The sequence below is a fragment of the Mauremys mutica genome, chromosome 1 (assembly GCF_020497125.1).
Source record: "Mauremys mutica isolate MM-2020 ecotype Southern chromosome 1, ASM2049712v1, whole genome shotgun sequence".
NCBI lineage: Eukaryota > Metazoa > Chordata > Testudines > Geoemydidae > Mauremys > Mauremys mutica.
In genome coordinates, this window is record NC_059072.1 from 178,776,442 (window position 1) to 178,804,027 (window position 27,586).

A 27,586-nucleotide genomic window follows, 5' to 3' on the forward strand; every position below is an offset into this window, starting at 1 on the left:
GGTGTTTTTAGGACTGTTATTCAGGAGACAGCCCTCTGTACAGTTACACACAGGAACACAATTCTATTTCTGTAGTGTGGTGTAGCTATACTTCCATCTAGTGGTGAATAGATAAGTAGCAATTAAATAAAGAGACTAAGGAGAATTCTCATATTTTAAACTTTGCCAGGCATTGGAAGAGAAAGTAAGGATTCTACCCACAGAGAGAGACACTTTACTTGAGAAGCTAAAATCTCTTTGAACTCTCTTGAGTTTCTATATTCTATACAACAGACAAGGAATAAGCCTTTTCATATACAGCAGCTACAAGACAAGTTGTTGCAACCTACAACCCCCAGGCTATATATAATCCATTCAGTAAAATGCACAACCCTTGATCACAGCAGGGCCATAGCTAATAGGAGACCATGCAGTACTTCTGTACTGGGAGAAAGAGTTGAGTGTATGTTTCCAGGATGGCTTGGAAGAAACAGAACATATTCCTCAGTTAAGCTACACTCGGTGTGACTCCTGTTTCTATGGAATAGCTACACGTTATTTATATGGCCAATACTGACAAAAAGTGGGGTCCCAGATAGGTCTAGATATTTACATGCAAAAAACCTGTAACATGCAGTTAAGGCTGTAGACTCTCTGTAGCCCTGTGCTCCCAGTGCCCTTCTAACATGGGAGAGTTTGATTCCCAAAGCTCAACCGTTGGCAAACCAGGAGTTAAGGTGACATGTCACCCCAACACAGTCTTCTTTCATCTCTGCCCCAAGGAGATCACAGTATCATTCCCTTTCCTCAGCCTCTGCCAACCAGCAGTAAGTACTCCTCAGATCGGTGGTGCTGCACAGAGCACTGTGCGGGTCCAGGAGACTGTACCAGTAGGAGCTCTGACTTTGAGATCATCTGAGCACAGAGAAAATGGCAGTTTTGGGTGAGGGGCAGTTAAGATATTGCTATATTTCCAGGATGGTGGCAGGGGGACACATTTGGACTGTTGGCTACTGCTGGTCAAAATTTTTCCATCAAAACAGTTTTTCAATAGAAAACTGAACTTTTGAATGAATTAAATTTTCAGTGGAAAATTTCAACTTATTTAAAAGCAAGACAAACACTATCTCCCCCCAGCTACACACACACTCACTTTTGGCTGAAAAGTTGAAATTTTCAGTGAAAAAGAATCCATTTTTCTGACCAGCGGTACCGTTGGCCAAGCTACCTCACACTGATAGTACCTAATTCTGCTGGAGAATTTCTAGACAGAACTGGCTGGGGGACACAGGGTTTTGGTTAGTGACCCCACTCTGTCTCTTAGTTGAGTAAACTGATAAGCATTAGGATCATGAGCCCGGAGATTATGGGTGAGAGTTTCAAAACAGTTGGGAGACCTTTGTTAAACCTCAGTGACTCTCCCATGCAGAGATCAGAGAAGGCGCCATCATTTAAAGTTACAGCACAATTTAAACAGAGCTATAATGTAGGTAACTGTGTTATTAAAAGTGGCTTGCCAGAAGCAAGCATAGTTCAAAAGTTCTGCTAATACTTCCCAGTGATCCAAATTTATATCTTTTTGGCTGTTCAGCAGTTGCAGCAACATACAGCAGTGTCTCCTCAGAAGCGAGCCGTAACAATACACAGTGTAACAATCACACACAGTTCAGACATTTGATAAAGAGGCAACTGTTCAAAAAGCCCCAAGAGCTCATTTTAATTCATCATATACAAGCATCCACACCTCAACAGGTTATTCTGGAGGGCCCTAGCACTGGTCTCTGCACTACTGTAGCAGGGTGGCTTGTCCTTGGGCTGGAGAGCCTGGGGCTGTCTCAGACCTGATTACAGAATGAGCCCCACCTGAGGGGAATCAAGCAATTCCCCATGAAGAGCAGAGGTGGCTGCAGCAAAAGGAGAAAGCTCAGTAAGAAAAAAGAATTCTGGTAGCATCATGATAGCAGAGAGTTTGGAGGGTTACCCAAGTGAGCAGCAGGCTTCTGAGGGGCAGAAAACCCTGCCTGTCTTTGGGACTGGATATCAGAGCCCCAGTGAGGGAGGACTGGCTGAAAGATTGGACCAGGATGGAAGACAGGCCCTGGAGCTGAGAGAACAGCCCAGAGCAAATATGGACTTTTCTTTGTGTTGCTAGATTGGATTTTAGTTTGGGGCTGTGGATTGTTGTAAACTGGTTGTGGTATTAAACTAGCCCCATGCAGGGTACTGTTAACTAGAGAAAGCCCTGAACAGAGGGAAAACAAAGGAGGGGAGCGAGCAGAGACACCCCTGGCCAGAATGGAGGCTCAGTAAGCAGCAGTCCTGCTACAACCACAGTGTTTCCTTTTCTAGGCTTTGTGCACTAGAGCAGGTGCCTCTTGGCCATTCTGGGCTTGATAGTATATTTTAAGGCTTCTCCTATAGAGTTCTGGGATCTTCACAGAAAAGTTCTCACAATACCAACCAATCTGATTCATGATGCCCACATACCGAGGTGTACACATACATGAAATACAGCTCCTTTTTTCAATCTAATGCTCTTGCATGATGGGGGAGTTGGCCTGCCATCAAATGAAGGTCTGTTCACTGGATCCATAGCCCCAAGTGTAAGGGAGATAGTGTGGGTATCTTGGTATAACTAGTGCAGGCCCAGGGGAATTATATGTACATCAACTGGAGTGTGATGCTCCCCACCGTACACTGGTCAGCCTTACACTGCAGCTGGCTCCTGGTGTTTCTCAGTTAGTCTCCAGCATAACTTATCTCCAAGAGGCAGGGGTCCCCTTAAAGAGACTTGCTGATCTGCCTCTGAAGCACAGAGCTGTAGTCTCTGAAGTGGAGGGCAATGGTGGATTAAAGCTGACTACGTAGCAGAACCAAAATTGCAGGATCCACTCAGAGCATCCCCCAAACTTGCTCTGCTCTGCGCCCCTCCCCCTGCAAAGCTTAGCTGCACATGTTGCCCTCCTGCTTCCAGACAGACTTGTCCTCCTCTGCTATACAGACTGCCTCCCTCCCACCCACGTGGCCCACCTTAGGCTATGCTCCGTGTTCTGCTTTCTGGGGCCAACTGGTACCGGCCTAATTGCTCTCATCTCTGGTCAGCCACCACCACAGGGAACACATTTACACTTACTGTTTGCCATCAGAAGTCTTGCCCTTGTCTCGGAAGCTGGGGGAATCAATCCTCTCCCTTCTGTGTTGCTCAGGTAGCTGTTGCACTTGCCCTCACTTCATCAAGGTAGCCAACGCTGCATTCAGCAAGCCCGCTCGGTTGGGGCACTGTGAACGCTAGGGTTGCTCTTTGCTGTTGCCTCTCCCTCGGGTCACTTGCATGGCATGATGGGATACTGATAGAACATGAAGGACCAGGGAAGGGAACTGCATTCATGGTGCCTCTCCTGTCCCTACTATCTGTGGAAGACAGCTAGCCAGCAACAATGGGCTGAAAGCTCTTCTCATGGGGGATAGGATGAGGAGGGGAGAAAGTGACCTGATATGAGTGGATCAGAACAGGGGACGGAGTCGTACAGTCCATGCCTCTCCTTCTTCCCTGACTGGTGCTAAATTCTGGTATCCTAGCAGCAGGTGATAGGCAACAGCAGTCATCTGTGAGGCAAAGCACTTACTGCTGCTTACCTACCACTCCCTGCCTGCTGCAGCTGTTTCTGATGGGGTGCAGGAGTCCTTACAATTTGGGGTCTAGATGCCAGTGATCCATTATTATTTTCCTAATGCGCACTTTGGATGCTGTATAAGAAAATAAAAAGAGCTTTCAGTTTAAATTGATGGTTCCTAACCTTTTGCTTGTGGAGTCTCCCCTTATGATGCTTTGGCAGATGGATATCCTCAGTTCTAGCTCTGCTCCAGTTACCCAGCCCAGTTACTGCCAGCTTCTTCCCTGTGCATTTGCTCTCTGTTCTTTTCTGCCTATCATTTCTTGTTCTTTTTACCTTTGTTTCTCTTCTTTTCTCTGACCCTGTCTCTGTAGAACTGGTGTGAAATCAATAGGTCAACCAGTCCAGTCCCCTGCACTGAGGCAAGACCAAGTATTATGCAGACCATCCCTGATAGTTGTTTGTCTAACCTGTTCTTAAAAATCTCCAATGACGGAGATTCCACAAGCTCCCTAGGTAATTTGTTCCAGTGCTTAACCACCCTTACCTCTAGGAAGTTTTTCCTAATGTCCAACCTAAACCTCCCTTGCTGCAATTTAAGCCCATTTCTTCTTGTTCTGTGCTCAGTGGACAAAAAGAACAATTCATCACCCTCTTTTTAACAACCTCTTATGTACGTGAAGAGTTATCATGTCCCCTCTCAATTTTTTCTACTCCATACTAAATAAACCAATTTTTTTTCACTCTCTCCTCTGGACGGTTTTCAGTTTGTCCACATCTTTCCTGAAGTATGGCACCCAGAACTGGAAACAGTGCTCCCACTGTAGCCTTATCAGTGCTGAGTATAGTGGGAGAATTACTACTTGTGTCTGTCTTACAACACTCCTGTTAACAGTGTTCTGGGATGTGGTCACTTTTTTGTGACAGTATGACCTTTGTTGACTCTCATTTAGTTTGTGATCCACTATAACCCCCAGATTCTTTTTTACAATACTCCTTCTTAGGCAGTCATTTCCCATTTTGGATTTGTCAGTCGATCGTTCCTTCCTAAGTGTAGTCCTTTGCATTTCTTATTGAATTTCATTCTGTTTATTTCACACCATTTCTCCAGTTTGTCCAGATTATTTTTTAATTCTAATCCTGTCCTCCAAAGCACTTGTAACTCCTCCTAGCTTGGTTTCATCTACAAACTTTGCATACTCTCTAGGCCATTATCCAACTCATTTATGAAGACATTGACTAGAACCAGAACAGAACCCTGCGGAATCCCACTTGATATGCCCATCCCTCTTGGCCATTCCACCCATCCCCCTTCACTTGTTTTGTAGCTCCATTGCAGCAGAAAAGTATGGGCTGGGGGTGGAGGGGTTTCCATTAGTGACTCCATGAGTCTAGACACATGTTGTTGAAGCTTAGGTGAGTGCTTGATTCTGCAGCCCTGTCAATGTGAGCTGCTCCTGTGGCCACCTGATTTAGGAGCCCATGTGGGGTGAAGAAGGACACAAGGAGCTTCCCCTCTGCATTACCCACACTCACCAGGGCATGTTAGTGAAGAGCAGACCTGAGCTTGTGGAACTTTCTCCCAACTCCCAACGTTCTTTTTCCTCTGGGCTAGTAAAGCCCCCCCCACACACATTGGTGAGCACTGGTCTGAATGAAGCAATGCTATATCCTGAGATTATCTTTCCCTGGAGCTCACATCAATCTGCTGGGTGATCTCAAACCCCTCATTATCACAGCCAGCTACCAGAAGTTCTGCTAACACTTTACAGACAGGGAGACAAGACAATCAGAAGCCACTGGTGTGAATTGCTCACAAAGCACCAAGCTTTGCAACATCACAGCTGCTGAAAATGTTCCTAAAATTGCAAGCCTATCGCTGTAGAGAAAGCTATGCGCTGTGCTGGAAGAAGCAGATGTGGCTAACAGCTCTTCAAATGTGTTGATGACTATAAATATCTTAAATGATGTGGTTGCTCGCTCTCTGACACTGGACATTGTGCATTTCTGGCTCAGTTTTACTGGGGTGATGAGGGTTTCCAGCAAAGATTTTGTAATTCAATTGTTCTTGCACAGGTTTTTTGTTTTTTGTCAGTGGGTGCTTTTGAAGAGATGTGCATGTTTTTTGGGAGGAGAGGTTATTTTCAGCATATTTTTATACTTCTTTCATATTCTATTTATTGAATATGTCTACAATGTTATCTTAGCGGGTGGGGGGGGCTCAGAAGAGGGGGTAGAGAGGAGTGGGTGGGGGGCTCAGGGGAGGGGGCCGAGTGGGAGCAGAGCCATGGGGTATATCAGGGGGTGGGGCATAGTTTGGGTGCCAGTGCCCCACCCCCCCACTTATAAGGAGCTTCTGGTGCTCCCACCCAGCCTCCTCAAATGCAAGAGTCACGTGCCATCTATGACTGTGACTCATGGGTAATGAACATCTCCTGTTTTTTTTTCAGTGGGTGCTTGAGCCCAGGAGCATCCACGGAGTTGGCGTCTGTGTGTTCTTGTTTGTTACATCCATTGTAAAAGCCAAGAATGAAAAGCCAGCAGAATAAACTCAACTCCCTCCTCATCCCTTGGTAACAAGGTATCAGCACCATTTATTCCACAAGATCCAAAAGTGATTTACAAACTGTACAGTGTACATACAGCATCACTGGATTGCAGCCAGCTATGGAGTGGGAGGGCAGTAGCCAGAGGCTCTCAGGTGGAAAGGAAAATTTTTGTCTAGGGACACTAGGGCGTACTCCAAGTCTTATGAAAAATGCCCTGGGAGCCTCATGTTCACCCACAGAAGATATGACCTCAGTTCTCTCTTTTCTGGTTGCTATGGACTATCACTATAGCAGACAATGTTCTTCTGAAGTCTTTGGGTCTGACATATGAGCAGAAGTATGGAAGTGCCTGAGACAAGGAGGCATGAAGATGTTGACACAACTGTTTAATTTCATTCTGAGGACTCAGAAGATGCCTGGAGAAGGAGCACATTAGTACCAATATTTAAGAGAAAAAGAGATTGTGGTGGGTTGCACTTACCTCTTGTGGTGGCTGCCATTCTCTTTGGCTACCAGCACACACTGCTGGCTATCAGCCTGCCTCTGTGGGTCTTCTGTGACTTGGCTCTCCAGCAGGGTCACACAGTCCAAACCCACTTCTGGGGTATAAGGAACTCAAATAGAATCAATTTATTTCCCTTCAGGGCCAGTTACAAACAAAATAGTTTCTTATCCATTCTGGGTTAAATTCTTTCACTGGGACTGAATCCGCAGGGTTCCTTCTTAGACCCTGCCACTGACTGTGGCCAGTAATCTGTCCTGGCCTGGCTCCTCTGGATGCAGCCTTAGGAACATCCCTCCTCATTCCTTTGGCTCCTAACATAAGAGCAGCCACACTGGGTCAGACCAAAGGTCCATCTAGCCCAGTATTCTGTCTTCTGACAGTGGCCAATGTCAGGTGCCCCAGAGGGAATGAACAGAACAGGGAATCATCAAGTGATCCATCTCCTGTCGCCCATTCCCAGCTTCTGGCAAACAGAGGCTAGGGACACCACCCCTGCCCATCCTGGCTAATAGCCATTGATGGACCTATCCTCCATGAACTTATCTAGTTCTTTTTGAATCCCGTTACTGACCTGCAGACAGCAAGCCTTGAGGCCTGCTGAGTCTCGATTGGCAGTTGCTGGTCCCTAGCTCTTCTGGCTGCTGGAGGACCACATCTCATTGCTTCCCAAAATGCTGCTCTTTTAATCACCACAAACTGTTTCACGGGGTGGGGTGCAGCAGAGTAGTGGGACTTCCAGTAGGGGGCCTCAAAGGCCTGGTGCACTCCAGCACAGAGCCATACAAGACTGTGGTGGCTATCATGGCATTAAACTCACAAGCCACACAAGAAGATCTGGGAGAAAATTATTTATAAAAGACTACAAAGAGAAGTGAAGTTCAGTGACAATCAGTTTGGATTCATGCCAGGCAAGTCAACAATGGATGCTATCTTTGCACTAAGATTGCTTGTGGAAAAATATAGAGAAAGGAAGAAAATCCTGCCCGTAGTATTCATTGATCTTGAGAAGGCTTATGGGACCATGTTCTGAGAGAAGTATCTGGTGCTGTATGAGAATGAAAGATACCTGAAGACTATCTCAGACTTGTCCAGGACATGTCTGAGGGTGCTGTTACCACAGTTAGAAGGCCAGGGGAGAAACTGAACAGTTTCTAGTAAGACTTGGAGTACATCAGGGCTTGGCACCAAGTCCCTTCCTGTTCATATTGGTGATCAATGCATTCACAGAAAACATTCAGAGAGTGACACCCGGTACATGCTTTCTGAAGATGAAAACGGGGAGGGAAAGACAAGTGCTACCGCTGGAACACTAGCGTTGGTTCTAGTTAAGGTTACCCAAACTCTTCCATTATAACTCCCCGTTTTCAAGTCACTCATAACTTTCCAAAATTCTCAGCTCTTTGGCTGAATTTTTCCCAAGGCTGGTTGGTAACTGTCTGCCTGCCTGAAGGTGAATTTTTTTGGAAAATTTGCTTAAAAATGGCACAGTCACTTATGAGTCTGAGAAGTGTGTGCGTGCATGGTGGGGAAATACATTTTTTACTAGTGAGGGCCCAGGAGGATACATTCTAGGAGGAGGGCACCCTTCTGTTTTGCTCAGTCTCTATAGGAGATGGAGGCTGCTTGGGGGATGTGATGAATCAGCACCTTCCTTGGCCAGCACCTCACATTCCTGGGAAAGTGTTGGCTGGCTGCCTTCGCAAGATCAATGAATACTACGGGCAGGATTTTCTCTGGCAGCAAGAGAACTCTGGGTACAATTGCAGCTGCAAGTCTCCTCTTTCACAAGGGTGATAGCCAGCATTACACAGGGCTGAATCAAGCCCTGTAATAGCACACTGTAATGGGCTACTTTGAGAAGGTTTGAGAGAGACTGGGGGAAGGGGAGAGGAGGGGAAGAGGATTGATACAAAGTGTTCTTGCGGTGGGTGGCATGCTGCCTGACACCAGATCTAGGGTAGATCCAGGTACTGCTGTGCGAGGACTCTGGCTGCATAGAAAACTTGTGGGATGTTTAGGCAATGCGGCCTTGTCTCATTCTTCTGGATACCTCTGCTGTTCTGTACTGTATGACATGTTAAATGCACATCATGAAAAAAGGGGGAGTTAACATTGCTCTGGCCACCTTACATTTTAAGGGGTTATAAAGATTATATGGAGGTGCTCTATTAATAGATGACTATACTGGTCCCCTCTGCCCTTACAATGTCTGGCTCTGTGAAAGAGATGCTGCTTTGTTTTAGAAGATGAGAACATGCTGTATGAGATGAGCGGTGTTTTGAAAAATGCAATGGTGAGTGAGGCCATGATTACATGTAGATAGGTGTTACCCTGTCCTCATGATCTGCACTGTGGCATATCTAAGGATATGTCATAGGCCTGTCAGACACTTTAGATCAGTGGTTCTCAAACTTTTTTTTTTGCAGCCCACTTGAAAATTGCTGAGGCTCTCGGCGGACCACTTAATGATCTTTCCAAATGTTGTTTGTACCGTTAGCTAACTATTGTAAAGTGCTTTGGATAAAGGTGCTGTATAAAAAATCCTTAATAATAATTAAGGTTTTTTTGTTCTACAAATAAAAGCACACAACCCATATTTTAATATCAGTAGTCTTACCTTTCTAATGCGATGGATGTGCCCTTTTCCCCCCACCACAGCAGCCACAGAGCTGACGCTGGGAAGGAGAGCCGTCTTTCCCCGGCAGCTGCAGCCCTGGAGCTGGGGAAAGTCACCTCTTTGGCTGCCACAGCACTGCATGTCCCAAATTTCCCCCATCCCCTCTTCTCACCCCGCTGCCTCCTCCCACCTACCCCCTATTCCCACCATAGCTACCACCTCACATGTACATCTTCTCCAGGGTCTGGGCACCTGCGCGACTCCACTAATTAGGTGGGTGGCCCTTCATTTTCTTGTGTGCAGCCGCCCAGGCGCTCACCTTAGAGGGATCTATCCATGGACCACCTGAATGGAGCTCATGGACCACTGGTGGTCCACAGACCACAGTTTAAGAACCTCTGTTTTGGATGTTATAAATTCTAATAGCTTTGGTGCTAGTGTCTGCTTTTATTTAACTTTCTATTCCACTGCTTTGCATAGCACAGGCTTTTGCAGCTTGTCTGTTAATTATGTACAATAGCTTATCTAAGTGGTTAGTTTTTGTTAGATTTTAACTGTGTGCCCACATCCTCCTTGGGGGAGTCTTCACACTGAAGTCTGATTTTAGCTGAGCTAAGTTGTAGCTGAGGGACAGTTTCTCTGAGGCACTGTTGCAAGACGTTATGCTTCTGTGAGAGGTCAGTAATCTTAATTACTTCTCCTTTAAAGCCACTGAGATGACGATAGAAAATGCCATCTAAATAGCTGTGTTGCACACAAGCGCAGGAGGGAGGGGATTGTGATGCCCATCTATGACCAGAACTAGGCAGTCCAGGACCGAGATTGTTTCAGGCAAATCAAAATAGTCATAGAATCATAGAACCATTGGGTTATAAGGAACCACAAGGGTCGTCTAGTCCACCTGCTGCCAAAATGCAGGATTTGTTGGATAAACCATCCAAGACATTCATGGGCATCATAGTGAAAAAGAATGAGCAATGAGGATTTAGGAACCAAGTGAGAACAGAAATTGCTTCTAGCCTAGTAGTAATAACGACTTTGAATATAACTTTACCTAGAGTTTGGTTAAAAAAGAGCACCCTAGAATATTATTCAGAGGTTCTTTGGGTTTTCTGCTGGGACAACTGGATCTGGTGTGGTTTTTGTTTTTTAAAGGAATTTAGAATATTTCATGGTTCAGGCTGATAGTGATTGAAAGCTTGTTCCTCTGCATTGGCAGTTTGAGCTATGGCAGGGGTGGGCAAACAATGGCCTGAAGGCTGCATCCGTCTTGTCTGACATTTTAATCCAGCCCTCGAGCTCTTGCCGGGGTTAGGAGCTTTCTCCGCTCCGGTACGCCAGCTGGGGAGCGGGTCGGGGGCTTGCCTTGCTCCACTTCACACGGCTCCTGGAAGCACTCCGCATGCTGCCTCCTCCCCAAGCACCGGCTCCGCAGCTCCCATTGGCTAGGAACTACAGCCAATGGGATCTGTGGGGGCAGTGCCTGCTGACTGGGCAGCACGCATATGGGTTCTGCTGCCTATGCTGCTCCTTTTCTGTGACCAGCTGACTCTACTCCAGGGCTGACAATCAGATACCTTTCACCAGCACTAAAATTCATTAAAAATGGAACAAAATATTAGCAGTGGCATTCTCCTACTGCAGTATCAATACAAATGGAAGGAACAAAGCATGTATTATAAAGGCTTTATCCGGCTGCTATGATCAAGTCTAAGTGACAGTTACAATTTATTTTAATGTTGTGGTAGAAACAAATTTAGTTAGAGTAGAGTAAACAATACAAACCCAAATCTGAAAATAGTCCTTTGTGGTTTTTCTTTTTTAGATGTGTTAATTTCAGCTATATTTGGTCCCTTTTTGTGTTTTGCTTTTCATAATAGGCTAAACTATTCAGGGAATGTAAATCTTAAAAGTCACAAACAATTTTTTTCATTTAATGCATAAACATCCAAAAAAGAAGCAGAAACAATATTATTTGATTCCAGCTAAGCAACGTTGTTCCAGTTTACAAGGGATAAACAGTGAGGTGGCAAAATTTGCAGATGATACAAAACTACTCAGGATAGTTAAGTCCCAGGCAGACCGTGAAGAGCTACAAAAGGATCTCTCAAAACTGGGTGACTGGGCAACAAAATGGCAGATGAAATTTAATGTTGATAAATGCAAAGTAATGCACACTGGAAAACACAGTCCTAATTATACATAAAAAATGATGGGGTCTAAATTAGCTGTTACCACTCAAGAAAGAGATCTTAGAGTCATTGTGGATAGTTCTCTGAAAACATCCACTCAATGTGCAGCGCCAGTCAAAAAAGCTAACAGAATGTTGGGAATCATTAAGACAGGAGTAGCTCATAAGACAGAAAATATCATATTGCCTCTATATAAATCCATGATACACCCACATCTTGAATACTGCATGCAGATGTGGTCACTCCATCTCAAAAAAGATATATTGGAATTGGAAAAGGTTCAGAAAAGGGCAACAAAAATGATTAGGGGCATGGAACAGCTTCCATATGAGGAGAGATTAATAAGACTGGGAGTTTACAGTTTGGAAAAGAGCCAACTAAGGGGGGATATGATAAAGGTCTATAAAGTCATGACTGGTGTGGAGAAAGGTAAATAAGGAAGTGTTATTTACTCCGTCTCATAACACAAGAACTAGGGGTCACCAAATGAAATGAATAGGCAGCAGGTTTAAAACAAACAAAAGGAAGTATTTTTTTCACAAAACGCACAGTCAACCTGTGGAACTCCTTTCCAGAGGATGTTGTGAAGGCCAAGACTTTAACAGGGTTCAAAAAAGAACTAGATAAATTCATGGAGGATACGTCCATCAATGGCTATTAGCCAGGATGGATAGGGATGGTGTCCCTAGCCTCTGTCTGCTAGAAGCTGGGAATGAGTGATAGGGGATAGATCACTTGTTCTGTCCATTCCCTCTGGGGCACCTGGCGTTGGCCACTGTCGGTAGACAGGATACTGGGCTGGATGGACCTTTGGTCTGATCTAGTATGGCCATTCTTATGTTCATTTTCAATCATTCACAACCATCCTGTCGAGCTAAAATATATATGAATTGAATAAATTCAGGAAAAATCATCTGCTCATGATATTTCACAAGCCAATAATAAGGCTACTTTAAAAATAAATAATTAAATATTTTCGCAAATTATTAGCTGCATTGTAGCAAATGGTTAGTGAATTGATAAGGCTGAGTTGGTGCTTTCATTCAAACCCTGGTTTTCAGGTGTTTGAAATTGTATTAAAAAAATTGCCTGATGCATGAGAAGTTTCAGCACAGGGTCTCAACCCAGATACGTGTGTGTGTGTCTTGCAGGAGAAAATTGTGAAGAAAATCCATTTAGCTGTTGTCTGAGCGTGAATATTATTTTACATAAAATATGTATTAAAATTTTTTCATTAAGGGAATTGGTGATATTTCTTACACTCAGATATCAGAAATGTAGCTTTATTTTGTTTGTTTTTCTGTGCACCAAACATTAGAGCTAGTCAGAAAAATGGAATTTTAAATACTAAATGATGCTGCCATTCCAAATGACATACTCATTCGTGTAACGCTTAGGAGGGTGGCCTCCATGGCATATCCCTTCCTTGACTCCAACATACTAGCACATGAGCCAGATCCTAAATCATTATAGCTCCATTCAAATCGAGTAACCTTTTTGCCAGTTTACACCATCTGAGGCTTTTGACCCACTGTATGTGTGCTGTTATACTGATTGTTTAGTTCAAAGAGGCTGGATCCTAAGCTGTTCTCTTTTCCTCCATACCCTGAACTGAAGAGTGTGCTTACATTTAAATGCAAGGGTGATCATTCTCAGTCCACACAGATTGCCCAGAAGAAAACCTCTGTTGTAACATATTTGTGTTGCATCAATACCACTGGTTTTGTTTTGAACTATAAAAGTGAAAGTAATCCATACATTCAGATACTAATACTTGCAAATGTATTAATATTATGAATAAACATTTCTATGCATCATAGGTGCATGGTGCCCTACACAGATGATAAAAAACATGGTCTGTGCAGCAAAGAATTTGCCTTGATCTTGCAAATAATAATGCCCATTTGTACAGTTATGCTCAGTGTCCAACTGACATCTTATGCACAGATGCAACTGTTTACAGGATCGAGTGCTAAATTAGACAACTGTAGGCCATGAAGTTAAACAAAGGTAGGGAATGGTTTGAGAGTTAAAACAAAAAATGAGTCATCGTGAGTGAATCATAAAAGTTTGATCATTTTAAAATAAAGACTTCCCCTCATTCTAAAAGAAGCACTTGCAGCTTTGAAGATTCTCTCGCCTAAGTGGCTGAAGCAGCACACCTGTGTGATTCTGGAATTAAGGTAAACAAAACGCTCAGCAATGCTGTGTTTAAATATCTATCGTCATATTGCAAAACAAAAGGTCTTTTCAGTGCAAACACAAATCCACTTGTTGTTAGTTATTAGTTTATTGCTGTAGTGCCTAGAAGCCACAGTAGGACAGGGTCCATATTGATCAGTGCTTCACAAAAATACACTAAGCCACAGTACCTGTTCTGATGAGCTAATGGGCTAAGTCTTGATCCTGCAATGACTCTGTATGGGCACAGCAGTGCAACCATCGGGATCCCCATCAATTTTTAACCAGCTATAGTGGTGTGTTCCCACATAACCAGTTACAGGACTGAGACCTAAATGGAAGTGATGCTGTCAATAGGATGCTCCATATGTCTGAAAACTGGGACCCAAAGCATACTATATAATTCATATAGAACATGCCAAGTATTCCATTTAAAAATTAGTTATAATTTTTGCATTGAGATATCACAAATATCACCAGTTTCCTTAATAATAAAAATTATGCTCAGCCACAGCTAAACGGATTTTCTTCAAAATTCTCCTCTTCAAAACACATGCTTCTAGGCTGAGAATCTGTACTGAAAATTCTCATGCAGCAGGTCATCTTTTAATGAAATTTTAAGCACCCGAAAATAGCACATTTGAATGAAAGCACCATCTCATTCTTAATGATCAGTACTTCAACATTTGCTTTAACGAAGCTTGCAAAAGTAATTTCTTTAAAACAAAAGTCTCTTTATTTGCTTGTGGAGTATCATGAGTTATATGATATGTTACTAAATAGCATTAAATGCAACATGCCTTATTTCTCTGAAGAAAATAGCAAATAAACAAGACCTCGTTTAAAAAGTTGTGATCATTTGCAGCAAACAGCTGTCCATTCTGTTCTATTACAGAAGTGGCATCACTCTTACAGAAATTAAAAACAGGAGGGTTTACTAGCCATTCCCAGGGTTATTCCCATTAATGAATGTAGGTGCCCCATCAAATGATGTAAGATTAGACCCTGAGCATTCTATACATACATTTGCCTCAGTTTTCAAAATGGGATGCAATGTGTCTAAGTTCTTACTGTCAGAGCACTCTTTGCTGCTGCTTTAGAATATTTGACTGATAAAAAATCCAATAAAAACATAAATTAAAGAATGGATGGATACTACTACTACTAATAAAAAAGTCAGCTGTAGAGAGATTGACATTTATTTGTGAAGCAAGTTTCTTTATTTTCATGAATGCTTTGTCAAAGCTGGATGTAACTTTTGCTGATGTGCCTTCTTGAGGGGTCAGAAAAAATATCTGAAATAACCTGACAAAGGGTCTTTTACGGAACATTTATTTTTAAGGGAAGCTGATGATTTGTTTCATGTTCTAACTTTGCTCTTCTTTCAAAACAGGAAATTATTTGGGGGGGACATACATAGTGACCCATTATTCCAAGTCATCGTCATTACCTTCATTTTGTGCCATTTGCCCTAATCCCCTCCCAACACATGGCCCAGATGTGGCCAATTCTGGCTGAGTTCCTTCTTTTCCTAATTAAAGTGGTTCAAGGGCCAGGTAAGTGTGGAAGATCATTAAATGAATGTAATACTGTGAGTTCCAGAGGACTGATAAGTAGTCTACTCTTTCAACAAGCTGTTACTCTAAAATTGACAAGGGGAAACTACTGAATAAAGCAAGCCACAGTACAAACAAAGGAGAGGCCCTACTACAAAAGTAAAATAAACTTCACAGACAGATTTGGCCAGAAGTAATGCTGCTACTTAATGTGAAAGCAGAAGAGTGGCACAAATTAGGATTACAGTACACACAATCTTTCTGCACCGCTGGACTGCCACAATAAGGTGCTGCTGGATAGGACTGCAGCACAGATAACATGAAGGCCCCATCTAGAGTACAATTTAAGGTAAATCCCCAGGGTTGAAAATTGCAGTATAGACAGGACTTTTCTGTGTCCCCGTAACTGCACTAATGCTGTGGGCAACCTGGGTTTTTTAAGATTGCTACAGGTATATGATTAGGTTCCATCTATATTACAGGGTTTTTTTTTAGCTGTGTTATAACCAGGTCCTCCTAGGAATTTCCTTCCTTTCTTGAGTGATTACCTCACCCTACCACTTTCTCAAAGCCCTCTATCAAGGTGAACAAAATTCCTTGGCAGTAGAGGCTTTCATTGTGTCTTTAGCTCACCACCATGAATCAATACAAAGCACCACACGGCACTGTCTCCAGGGCACACCCAATTCCTGATGACAAGGCAAGCAGGAGACTGGGCATGGAAAAGAAACACATTTTTTATGTGGCCGCACAGAGCACTAACATAGAGTTGCCAGCTCATTGGAGAAAATCTTGAGCAGCAAGTAAGTGAGAGGAGTCAGGCTCCAACTTCATAGGGTCTTTAAATGGTGACCGAGGCCTAGGATCTACAGTAGCAAGGTGCTTCCATAGAAGGTGGGACCAGTGAGGTCAGTCCTGGAAACTCATTTCGCTCTGGCACATCTCAAGTTCTCAGCTAATTTTTAAACCATCAGGGCCGGCTCCAGGCCCCAGCGCGTGCTTGGGGCGGCATGCCACGGGGGGCACTCTGCCTGTCGCCGGGAGGGCAGCAGGTGGCTCCGGTGGCCCTCCCGCAGACGTGCCTGCAGGAGGTCCACTGGAGCCACAGGACTGGCGACCGCCAGAGCGCCCCCCCTGCGGCGTGCCGCCGTGCTTGGGGCGGTGAAATTACTAGAGCCACCCCTGTAAACAATTTACCATAAATATACAGAGAAGTGTCCAGGATCTGCTGCAGGAAGAGGTTTCAATACAATATGGGAGCAGAGATGTTTGATCTTAATGAAATTAAAACTCCATAAACTATAATGGCAGCTTGAGTGATGTTTTCAATTCCTCTCTTCTTCCCATGTAGCTGACAGCACAGTGTCTGCAGTGGTAGGCACCAGGGCTGTGCTGAGATGCCCTAACACCTCAGTGTCATCTCTGATTTTGGTAATATGGAAAATAGGACCAAAGAGTGGAAGTCACTGCTTGTTGGCATATAGAGCTGATGCCAATAAGACAGACAGAACAAACTGCAGTGAGAGGATGACTTGGGAATCTAGTCCTGATCATGACCCTGCCCTTCAGATTCACCCTGTGCGACTTGCTGATGAGGGTAATTACACCTGTGAAATTGCAACTAGTGATGGGACTTTTTGCCTAGTCTCTGCTCTCACTGTGTTAGGTAAGAAACACCTTGTGTGTCTTGATTTTTATGACTAAAATGAAGGAAAGCTCTGTGGAGCTCAAAAGCTTGTCTCTCTCACCAACAGAAGTTGGCCGAATAAAAGATATTACCTCACCCCACCTTATCATAATTCATGTCACTTGACTTTTCCTTCTTGGTACTTGCCTCTCAGATAATGGCTAAGCTATTGTCTGTTCCCTGCCTCTTCTTAATCTGAGTTTTTCTCTGTCTACTCAAGGGCAGAATATGTATTGCTGGTGTCTAGACTGAATAGTTCCATGTGATTCCTTCTTGTCCTGCCCACTTCCCTTTTATATTGTCAAATTCTGAATTCTTCCTACATATTTATAAAAAATCCAGCTGTGATTTTTACCACGCTGTGTTCTCATCAGTCTATGTTTTGCTAATAGATAGTCATACCCCTTGTTGTAATCACCGATTCTAAAGCCAGAAAGAACCACTGTGATCATCTAGTCTGATTTCCTGTAAAACACAGGCTATAGAACTCCCCTGAAATAATTCCTGTTTGAGTTAGAGCATATCTTTTGGAAAAGCATCCAATCTTGATTTAAAAATTGCCAGTGATGGAGAATGCTATGCCTTTCCTCTAGCTGCCTCCCCACTGCCATCATCATCATCTATTTTTGCTGTAATCTTCATGCACAAAACAAAGGGGATCAAGACTTTCAAAAGCGACTAGTGATTTTCAGGTGTCTGATTTAGGCTTTTTAAGGTGTCTTGACTTTTCAGAAGGTGGGTGTTCAGTGCATTCTGAAAATCCAGCCCCTTTAAGGCGTCTCAGTTTGGGCACCCAAAAATCGCTAGTCACTTTTGAAGGCTTTGGTAGGGGAATTTTTTCCTACTGCAATATAAAAAAACCCCCAACCCAACTGTTTTCCCTCCTCTCCTGCAGTCCCTCCTGTGGTGACTTTGACTCATGATAGCAATGGGATCATTGTGTGCCAGGCGTCTGCAGGGAAACCAGCTGCAGAAATCTCATGGGCCCAAGGGAATGGTCACAGCACGGAGAACAAAACTCATCACACCAATGGAACGGTGACCACACTCAGCAGTATGCCTATGATCAACAGCATCAATGCTCACCTGACCTGCTTAGTTACCCATCCAGCCATGAACCAGACCCAGACTATAGAACTATCATCAAGTGAGTACCACTTCTCTGTAACTGGTCTCTGTTATCTGGTAACGCCATGTACATCTCTACTTTATCAGTTCAGACAAGTGCCAGTGCAAATGGTGAGGGCCAAGGAACTTTGCTGAGTTACTTTGATGTGCTACACTGAATGTTTATAGGGGTAAAGCTCTAAAGAAACACTCTATAACAATAGACAAATGGCACATTATTTATCCGCAACTTTCCATAGAATGTCCGGAGCATTCTAGAATGAAGCTGTTTTAATGGCCCCTGCAGCGCTCTTTCTCCTCCTTCACCGATGTAGTGAGAGTTCCCCCTCCTGTTTCAATCACTGGGGACAGCCACAATGTCTTAAGTAGCCACAAATTTATCACATTGGTTTTAGCAGTGGGATTTGAACCCCAGGTGCTGAATTATATCTAGCTATATAGAAAGATCAGCTTAGCACAGCCCTTATTTCTGGCTCAGCCAGGAGACATTTCCTTTGGGCTCGTCTGATACAGCTGCTATCTATTGTCTCAAGGGTTCTTGTCCAATGCTTGAATGTGGCAATGCGTAGGGTGCAATCCCACAGCAAGGTCAGCCTCCAGACAGAGGTCACCACTAGCTGCTTAGAGTCCAATTCTGGTCTCTGCCAATGAGCTGGGCAGGTCTCTACATTACAAACTCCCAACACAGTAGAGACCAGAAGACCCTTTGTCACAAATCTGTCCTTGGCAGAGCACCCCCGTCAGGAGTTACATGAGGAGTGCAATTGTGCAGGTTGAATTGCCCCCTCCTCCCCACCCCCGCCGCAGACACTGTGGGATGTATCAGTCTAACAGGGGCCAGCCCTCAGCCCTCCAGCTGAGGCCTTTTGGCTGTTTCAGGGTTCTCAGGGTTCCAGGTGAAGCAACAGGACAGTTCACTGTCAGCAAACAAGGTTAAATAAAAGGAAATGGAAGAAAACATGCAGGCAGCTTTAGTCAGGATATTGGCTCCTCTTACTTCAGAGGGCCTTGGAAGTATCCCAGTCCAAACCAGAGTTCACTGGTCTCTAGTACAAGTCTGTCTCCTTCCCCTTCTTAGCCCAGGGAATCCATGTCCGCCTTCTGCAAGGGCAGGACTCTGCAGGGTGTCAGACCTCTCTCAACAGCCTGTTCCCTTCCCAGGGTTGCCCCCACCTGAGTGGAGGTCCCTCCTTTTAACTCCTCCAGGATTTGCATGTGTGGAGGGGCAGGGCCACTGCAGCCCCAAACAGCTCCTTAACTTCATACTTGCTGGCACGGGGTTTATATACCCAGTCATAGTTCTTTGTTAGAAATCACAGCAGAGAGACCAAAAACCAAACAGGGCTTGAAGACTGAGCTATACCCTCCCACCCGAGAGGACAGTCACTTGTCATCAGGGATGAAGCACAATGACAGGGTAGTGAGAGGAAGCTTGATCTGGTGTCCAGCACTGAATTTACTTGACTAAAGAGAGACACAGTACACGTGGCATTCCACCCACAAGAATGGATCAGGCTAACCCACCTCTAGGGTGATTCCTGAACACCAGGAGAACCACTGTGATTCTGGGGCTTCGTCAGGATTTAACTCTTCCAAAGACACCATGTTAGATGTCCATCTAGTTTTCAGAGGAGCCTGATGTAAGATATTGTAATAAACTGGCCACAGGGGAGTGTGTGTGTGTATGATCTCTCTGTCTCATATACCCTAGGAGCAGAGGGAGAACTCCCCTCTCCCTGGCTTGGGCAAAATCCACTATTTACATAATCTGTGGATTTCTCCATCGAGCGTTATAACTTTTATTGTATCGGTATCTTGACAGAACTTTCTGCGGACATGACACTTTCACCCATACTCCGTTATTTCCTGATATGCACCTCTTCATGTGTCGCTGTTGCAGTTATTGCTCTGATTTTATACCGGACTTTAAAATGCAGAGGTAAGCCATTTGGAACTTAGTCACTTACTGCTTCACGAGGGGTGGAAATGCCCCAGTATCACATTCCTGACTCTGTGTGTTTACAAGGAAATGTACCTTATCGCTGACCTGTTTGGCCAGGTTGGGGTTGAGGGAAAAGCTCAGAGCTTCAGTTACTGACCATGTCCAAGACCTATGGAAATGTGCTGAAGAAATAGTGGTGATTTTTCTATAGAACGTTTAAACCAACCCAAGAATTTCACAGCAGAGGTATAATTCTCTGTTAAATTCTATATGTGGCTGAAAATTTTTATAGAACAGATATTCTTTATTACAAGATGAGGGGTTTTAGAGTAATTGAATAGAACCTCCATTGGTTTAATCGGCATTCAATCCTATGGGCTTTGTATTAAGGGCTGTGTCCCTGTTTAGATATACAAAAATGTTTCATTACCTCATGGCTGACTTACCTGGTAGGGGGAAATATCCCTTTATTCTGCCACTGGCCATGCCAGATGGATGGGAGAAGTGCACCTATGCAATCAGTGGTGTTTTTCTCAACCTCTTGTGAATGTTAGAACTAAGTCTGAGGGTATATCTATACAGCCAAAGCTGTACATGGGCCAGCCTACCTGAGCTAGCTTCAATCCAGCTAGCACAGGTAACCATAACAGTGAAGACAGTCAGTGCCGCCCAGGCTTCAGAACAGGCTACTGAGCTGAGTATGTATCCAAGGTCTATGCTGGGCTTGTACTGCCTGCACAGCAGTGAAGACAATGTAATTGTAACCCACGTTAGCTGGATTGAAGCTAGCTCAGGTAGGCTAGCCCATGCACAGCTTTTGCTGTGTAGACATATCCTGAGACAAGGGGTTTAGGGTTAAACTGTGTTCAGTAGATATTGTTAATATTTCCCCTGTATGTTTTAGAATGAGGCCAAAAGGCCATTGAATTTTACTTTCACATCCTGCCAGGGAGGTGGGTGGATGATCTGCCGTTAGGTTTAGCATCTCTCTCTTCTCTCTACCATTTCCATGTTATCTAAACTCCTGTGATAATTTCCTCCAGCCCTGGGGGCCAGATGTGAAGCTTCTGCTTCTACTTAAGATGGAAGCCTCCACCCAATTAGATACATAACGTTTCCAAAGAGAAAATACTCTTTGGATAACCAGGTTCAATTTCTTATTAAAAATAGTAGAGAGGCAGGTTAAGTGACTCCCACAGGTCTATTCATTATGGAATATCCCAGGGCAGAGACCTCAGGTTTGCTTTCTGACTGATACAGTGGTTTATATTTCAAGGGGTCTGTTGCTCATACATAAAAATAGTGTCACAATCAGGATTTGTTGCAGCCCATAATGGAGGGCTTTAATATTGCAGGTATTTCCAGTCACTGCAGTTTTAAGACTTAAAATTCTCAACAGTGACCTTTAATCCAGTTTTAACTCCTTTATTAGGGCCTGACCCAATGGCCATGTCAGTCAACGGGAAAACCTCCCATAGACTTCAACATGCATCAGGTCCATATTGAATACACTTGTACTGAAGATGGAATCTAACCTGAGATTATGCTTTGGTATTGACTGGAATGAAGTCAAATGGTTTCAGGGGCATGCTTGGAATAGAAGACAAAGTAGGAGGGGTGAATCAACACTTGGGAGGCTAGTTGGAATGGGAGGTAGCTGTAGCAACAGCTGGAACACAAGAGATGGCTTGAGTACAGTAAAAACAGAAGGACCATGGATTCAGGAGTACCCAAGTGGGAAGGCTGGGTGAAATGAGAAGTAAATGGAGTAATATAGGAGAGGCAGAGGGACCTAATTTACTCTCCTCTTCCAGAATTACTGCTTGTCTGGTTTCTCTTCCCTACTGAATGTGATTCAGATGATTCCCTCCCCTCCCCCCAGATGTATTACATTGTAGATGTATTTGTTGAGGCAGGGCCAGAGGAGTGGTGGGGGCAGGTGACAGGCAGCCTAAAGAGAGATGGGGCTGGCAGGAACAGAGAAGGTAGCATACAGTGAGAAAAGGAAGAGGCAGCTGCTGAAAGCAGTTGCCACCGAAGGACTGACATTTGCAATGACATTTGCTTGCACCAATTTGGCCTTGCACCTCAATTTGCTTGCACCTCAATGGCATACCACTATGGTGCTTTGCTGATGTGCAAGAATGAAGGGACCATTTTAATACCAGTTTTTTCCCACCCTTGTTAGTCATGTTCAATTCAATATCTGCGAGCTTCTCAGACAGCAGACTTTAATGTTCACATATTCTTACTTCTACTGGAGTGTCTGAACATGTTATAGAAATGGAAAGTAAAACAATCGCAAACCTGCTGGCAATAAAGGAATCTAACAGTGACAATACAACTGTCAACTAAGCCAAGGAGTTCAGCGGTGTTGAGATGAAAGTTTTTCAACTAATAGCAGAGGAAATATAGATGATAACTACTGTGTGTGTGTTGTCCCATCAAACCATTTTGATCTGATGAGATCTTATTTTCAGCCTCCTGGTTATCTGGACTGGCAGATGCTGCCACAGTGATGAAAACAGTAAGTGGAATTTGTTCTTATTTTGGACTGACACATCCAGTTTCATTTTAACTTACCTGGTCTCACACAGCCCCCATATGTCAATTTCTATGTTTTTGTATCATTGTTTATGTGGCTATATATTAATGAAAATGTCTGTGACCTGTATGTTTGTGTCTTTTTTTTGTGTGTATGTTTAAAATGCACCAAGTAATTGCATAATTGTAGGCAAGGGATGTAATGCAACATCTGCCATAAAAAATATCATAAATTATTTATTAGAAAAATAATGCAGTTTTAAGGTTGAGTGTTTGAATGCACCGACTTTTGTGAGCTCAGAATTATGGTTCCCATGGCAACCTTAACTCTGCCCTTGTGTATGTAAGCAGTATACTAGGATCTTTGATTCCACATAGGATTCTGCATTTTGTTTTCATCTATAGGTATAGAAAAGATGCACTTGCTTTTTGTTATATTGTATTATTTGTCAAGCTGTATTATGTCACATGGGCCACTGCTGTGTGATTGTGTAATGAAAGGCCCCCTGGTGGTGCACACATTCTAGGAGAAAGAGGTAAAGTGTTTGTGGGTGCTAGCACTCTGAACGCTCTGATTTTAGACAGTTAAAATCTAAATATTGACCATAGCTTTTAAATATAATTTCCTTCAGTACAATCAAAATACTAGATAGATACAGGGTGAAATATCTACCAAAGGTTTGGCCCCATTGAAGTTAGTGAAAAAAACTCCCATGGACTCAGTAAGGTCAGGATCTCAGCTTAGGTTTTTAGTAGCAATGCCACAGTATCTATAAACCTCGCTGTTTTTTACTCATCATGCTGTCTAGTTTCAACCATCCTTGTTCAGCAACTCTCTGTCATCTTATTATCTACACAGCAGCCCCATTAACCTCTACAGATTAATAACATTCAGAATTATTAATGCACTTGTGCAGGCTGGCAGGGATAGATTAAAAACTACAAAGCCTGATGTGGGCAGTGAGGAATAGAGGAAGGTAACAAACTGGCTAAGCCCTGAGAGGTGCCGTAACAAGGGTGAGGCGAGTGAGGCCCTTGCCTTGCGCGCACAAAGCCGAGGGGCACAGCTCTACCGCCCAAGCGGGGTGGAGGGGAAAAAAAAAGCCGCGATTGGCGGCGCTTCGGCGACAGCTCTACCACCGCCGCTTCTTCAGCGGCGGGTCCCTGAGTCCCTCTCGGAGGGAAGGACCTGCCACCGAATTGCCACCGCTGCTTCATTCATTCTTCGAATTTTTTTGCGCCCGAGGCAAGGGCCGGCTCCAGGCTCTTTGGCAGCAGTTTGGTGGCAGGTCCCTGAGTCCCTCTCGGAGGGACTCAGGGACCCGCCGTCGAATTGCTGCCGAAGAATGAATGAAGTGGAGGCGGTAATTTGGCAGCAGGTCCTTCCCTCTCGGAGGGACTCAGAGACCTGCCACCGAATTGCCGCCGAAGAGCCTGGAGCCGGCCTTTGCCTTGGGCACAAAAATTCCTTGTTATGGCTCTGGACCTGTTGAGCTTGCAAAGCTCCCTTTGGTCCGTGGGAGTTGCAGGAAATAAGTCGGTGTTCAGCTTCTCTCAGGACCTGGCATAAAGTGAGTAAATTATGAATGAAGAAATATCTTCTTATTCAGGGATGTTTGCATGTGAAAGCAGTGAGGCTACCTATAGAACTAAAGGAAAATCTGGGGAGATTTTTCTTTCTTAATAGTTCTATTCCAGGTCTCTGAGAAAGAGCATTTAGGTAAAATTGCCAAATATTATTTGATTACTTCTTAATGGGAACAACAATTCTACTTAAGCAGATGCCGTCGTGTTATTTTTGTGCTTAGATTTTTTGTTTTGTCTCACTCTTCTGCTGTTTGTTTGCCCCCAATGCCTTTCAGTAGCAGCGATACATGCAGATTTGCTTTGCTGCCTATTCCTAGCTGTTGTTTTATCTCCTTCCATGTTGGTTACTGTTGGGCCATTACTTTGGAGGTCAGTCTGCTGTCCCTGGCACGTGGAAAGCCTCATGCACAGTTCTTAACCCAGTGTAGCTAGTACCACTCCTGACTCCCTGGGTCCAATCAGTAGCACAATGGGCTGTGCAGCTTCTCAGACAGCAACATTACTATGAAAGTAAAACAGTGACTTCTGTTCATTGTAAATTCCGCTTAATGATGGCAGCCACCTATCAGGGTGTCCCAAGCAAGAGAATTTCACCATACCTTTAGTTATGTTATACTGTTAGTATTATAAACAAAAAATTAAAGAGGCACCTCTGTAAAGTTAGGATGGAAGGTAATTTTACAGGGTAATAAGATTTAAAACACAGAGGATTTCCCTCTAGGCAAAACTTTAAAGTTACAAAAAACAGGAATAAACCTCCCTCTTAGCCTAGGGAAAATTCACAAGCTAAAACAAAAGATAATTTAATGCATTTTCTTGCTATTACTTCCAATTTGTAATCTTAGATGCTTATTTCAGGTAGGGTTTTAGGAGATGTGTTTTTTCTGCCCTGGTCTCCCTCTGTCCCAGAGAGAACAATAAAAAGAGCACAAACAAAACCTCCCCGCACAGATTTGAAAGGATCTTCGTCCCTTATTGGTCCTTTTGGTCAGGTGCCAACCAGGTTGTTTGAGCTTCTTAACCCCTTACAGCTAAAGGAAGGATTTTATGCTACCCTTCCCTTTATAGTTATGACAGTTAGCATCAGCATTTTATAAACAGCTTTGCATGTTACTGTTGCAAAGTGAAGGAGAGTTATTGTATCTGTGAAAAGATGCATGCCGGGCTGACCCTGCATTAAATGTCTGTGCTCTTTACAACAATTCTAGGTGGGTGGAAGGACAAGGGCTGAGTAGGAGGTGATTTGGCCAAAAGCCCCAGCAATAACTACACCACAGTGTCATGTACTGAGTCATATAGTCTCAGACAAGTGCAAATTTGGCTGTCCCAAACCGTGATATCTGGAAGGGGAACAAGAGATTACAGGGCCTGAACTGAACGGGTCTCATTTTTTCCTGTAATAAGCTGGTAATTTATGACGTGGTGGTGATGGTTGTTGGTATTATCATAGTGTGTAGGCAGGAGTGCTGGAACAATTTGTATAGTGGGGGTGTTGAGAGCCACCGAACCAAACAAACCCTGTATATGATGGAAACCACTTCAAGTCAGGGGGTGCGGCAGCACCCCTAGTTCCAACACCTATGTGTGTAGGAGCCTGAGTCATGGACCAGGTCCTCATTGTGTTGCTGTATTTCTCTCCACCCTCAAGTGTCATCATCTCTGCCCCGTCTCTTCATTCAGAGTAAATTGTGATGTAACTTCACATGTCACTGTCCTAATTTCATCCATTTCACTTTTCACTTTGGTCTGTATTTGGGATGTTGTATAAAAATCTGCTTAATGTATTGATTTTTCTTTGTATTGCAGACTGGGAATAACCTCACACTCTCATCCAGGCCTGGGACAGTTAACACAACTAACTCTTCCACCGTGGAAAGTATCTATCAGAATTACAGAGTACAGAACATTCATAAAAATATTAATTATCTAAAAACACAAAGGCAAAGAGTCTAGTCCTAGCTCAGCTATTGTCTTTATCAAGAATATCTAACACATCCTGGGACTGTTCTGAAATGGGGCTAGAAGCCCTGCAGCACGTGTGTATACCTGCTCCAAATGTTCTGTCCTTTCTGTCAGGCAGACTTGGCTTTGCTCCACCTATTGCAGATTCCTCTCTCAGTTGCTGATTTACTTTTATGTGTTTGGTCTTCAGAAACTGAAGGAGTTCTTATTGTCTTCATCAGTCAGGAAAATGGAGGCAGAAAGACGGGGGGGGGATCAACATGTTTTAGTAAATGTTCTCCCTTTTTGGATGGCCATAAATACCTTTGTCTGAAATGTTAAGGCCCAAGCTTCAAAAACATTCATCAAAATGTCATGTGTAAGCTGGAGCTTTGGGCATGCAAAATAATACTTGTGTGCCTAGTTGCCAGCCGACTGTGAAAACATGGGTTTTGCATTTTGATAGTTGCACTACCCCTGGAATCCTGTGGTAGAAACAAGTGAAACTAAGGACCCCAAAAAATCCTAAAGATAGTGAGCCCCCCCATTGCAGAAGTGCAGTAGTTGTCTAGCTGGCAGAATTAAAAGAAGTTTTACTAGGTTGAAAAAATTGTTTACATTCAGAATTAGCAACATGGGACTGGTAGCAGCTGATTTTACATTATGTCCTCTGACTTTTTTTTAAATTCTTCTGATTTGTATAGACCTTGCATATGTAGTGACAGAAGCCAAACAAATGCATTTGAACTTGATCTGTAAGTGGGAATGAGTGATGGGCAACATTGAAAAGTTTAGTTCAAGTAAACATCTAAAAACCATGAATGTGTGTCTGAATCTGCATCCAAACCCCTTTGGGTATACAGTTATTTGACCACTTAGAAATGTCTGGCCATGCAGTGCTCAGATATTTGTGTTAGGTACTCAGAGGACTTCAGGACTGAGCAATATAAAAATACAAAGGGCCAGGCTGTGGGCAGCCTGTGCAGGGACAGAAAGGGGGAGAAACTTGTTCCTTTACATCCTGGTGCAGCCTTCCTTGCATCTTGGTCTGTGGAGATAAGTGGAGCTAATTGTTGTTGTTTAGCATTGGAACGAAAATCTCCCAAGAACAGACTTTGTCATAACTAGAGCTGGTGGAAACTTGGAATTCCCATTCTGCAGATTCCAGTTCCATTCTGATTTGCAATGATATCTAGAAATTCCAAAATTTCCCATGGACAGGAAACTCTGAAAAATTTTCAGTTTGGAAAAATCAGAATATTTCTCTTCAGTGGCCAGCTGCCTGCAGAATTCCCCAAGAATCCGGGGTGTCTCCTGTTGTGGAATGAAGAGCCTGAAAGCTCTGAAAGCCTCAGCTTTAGCTGGGGCTGCTTGACTTCCATGTATGGCAGGGCTAGAGTGCCAGCGCTAAAGAAACTGCTTCTGAGAACAAGTGACTGTCTGATCAGGAAGTGATCAAGATTCAGGGACAGTATTTGTCATTCATTTGTGATTATTTTTAGTATTATGTTTTACTGTATATCCATTTTATTTTGTTGAAAGGAAGATATAAAAGTAAGGTTGA

At 43.7% G+C, this 27,586-nt stretch overlaps 1 protein-coding gene across 1 annotated transcript; it reads left to right on the top strand.

The window, feature by feature from the left end:
- Positions 1 to 15,126: 15,126 nt before the first annotated feature.
- LOC123361872 (cell surface glycoprotein CD200 receptor 1-B-like) lies at positions 15,127 to 26,840 on the top strand. Its single transcript, XM_045002054.1, has 7 exons — positions 15,127 to 15,193; positions 16,545 to 16,859; positions 17,776 to 18,027; positions 19,831 to 19,947; positions 21,604 to 21,609; positions 22,431 to 22,477; positions 25,888 to 26,840. Exons 1-7 carry the CDS (start codon positions 15,127 to 15,129, stop codon positions 26,032 to 26,034), a joined length of 951 nt encoding a protein of 316 aa, XP_044857989.1. The 3' UTR covers positions 26,035 to 26,840.
- Positions 26,841 to 27,586: the final 746 nt, after the last annotated feature.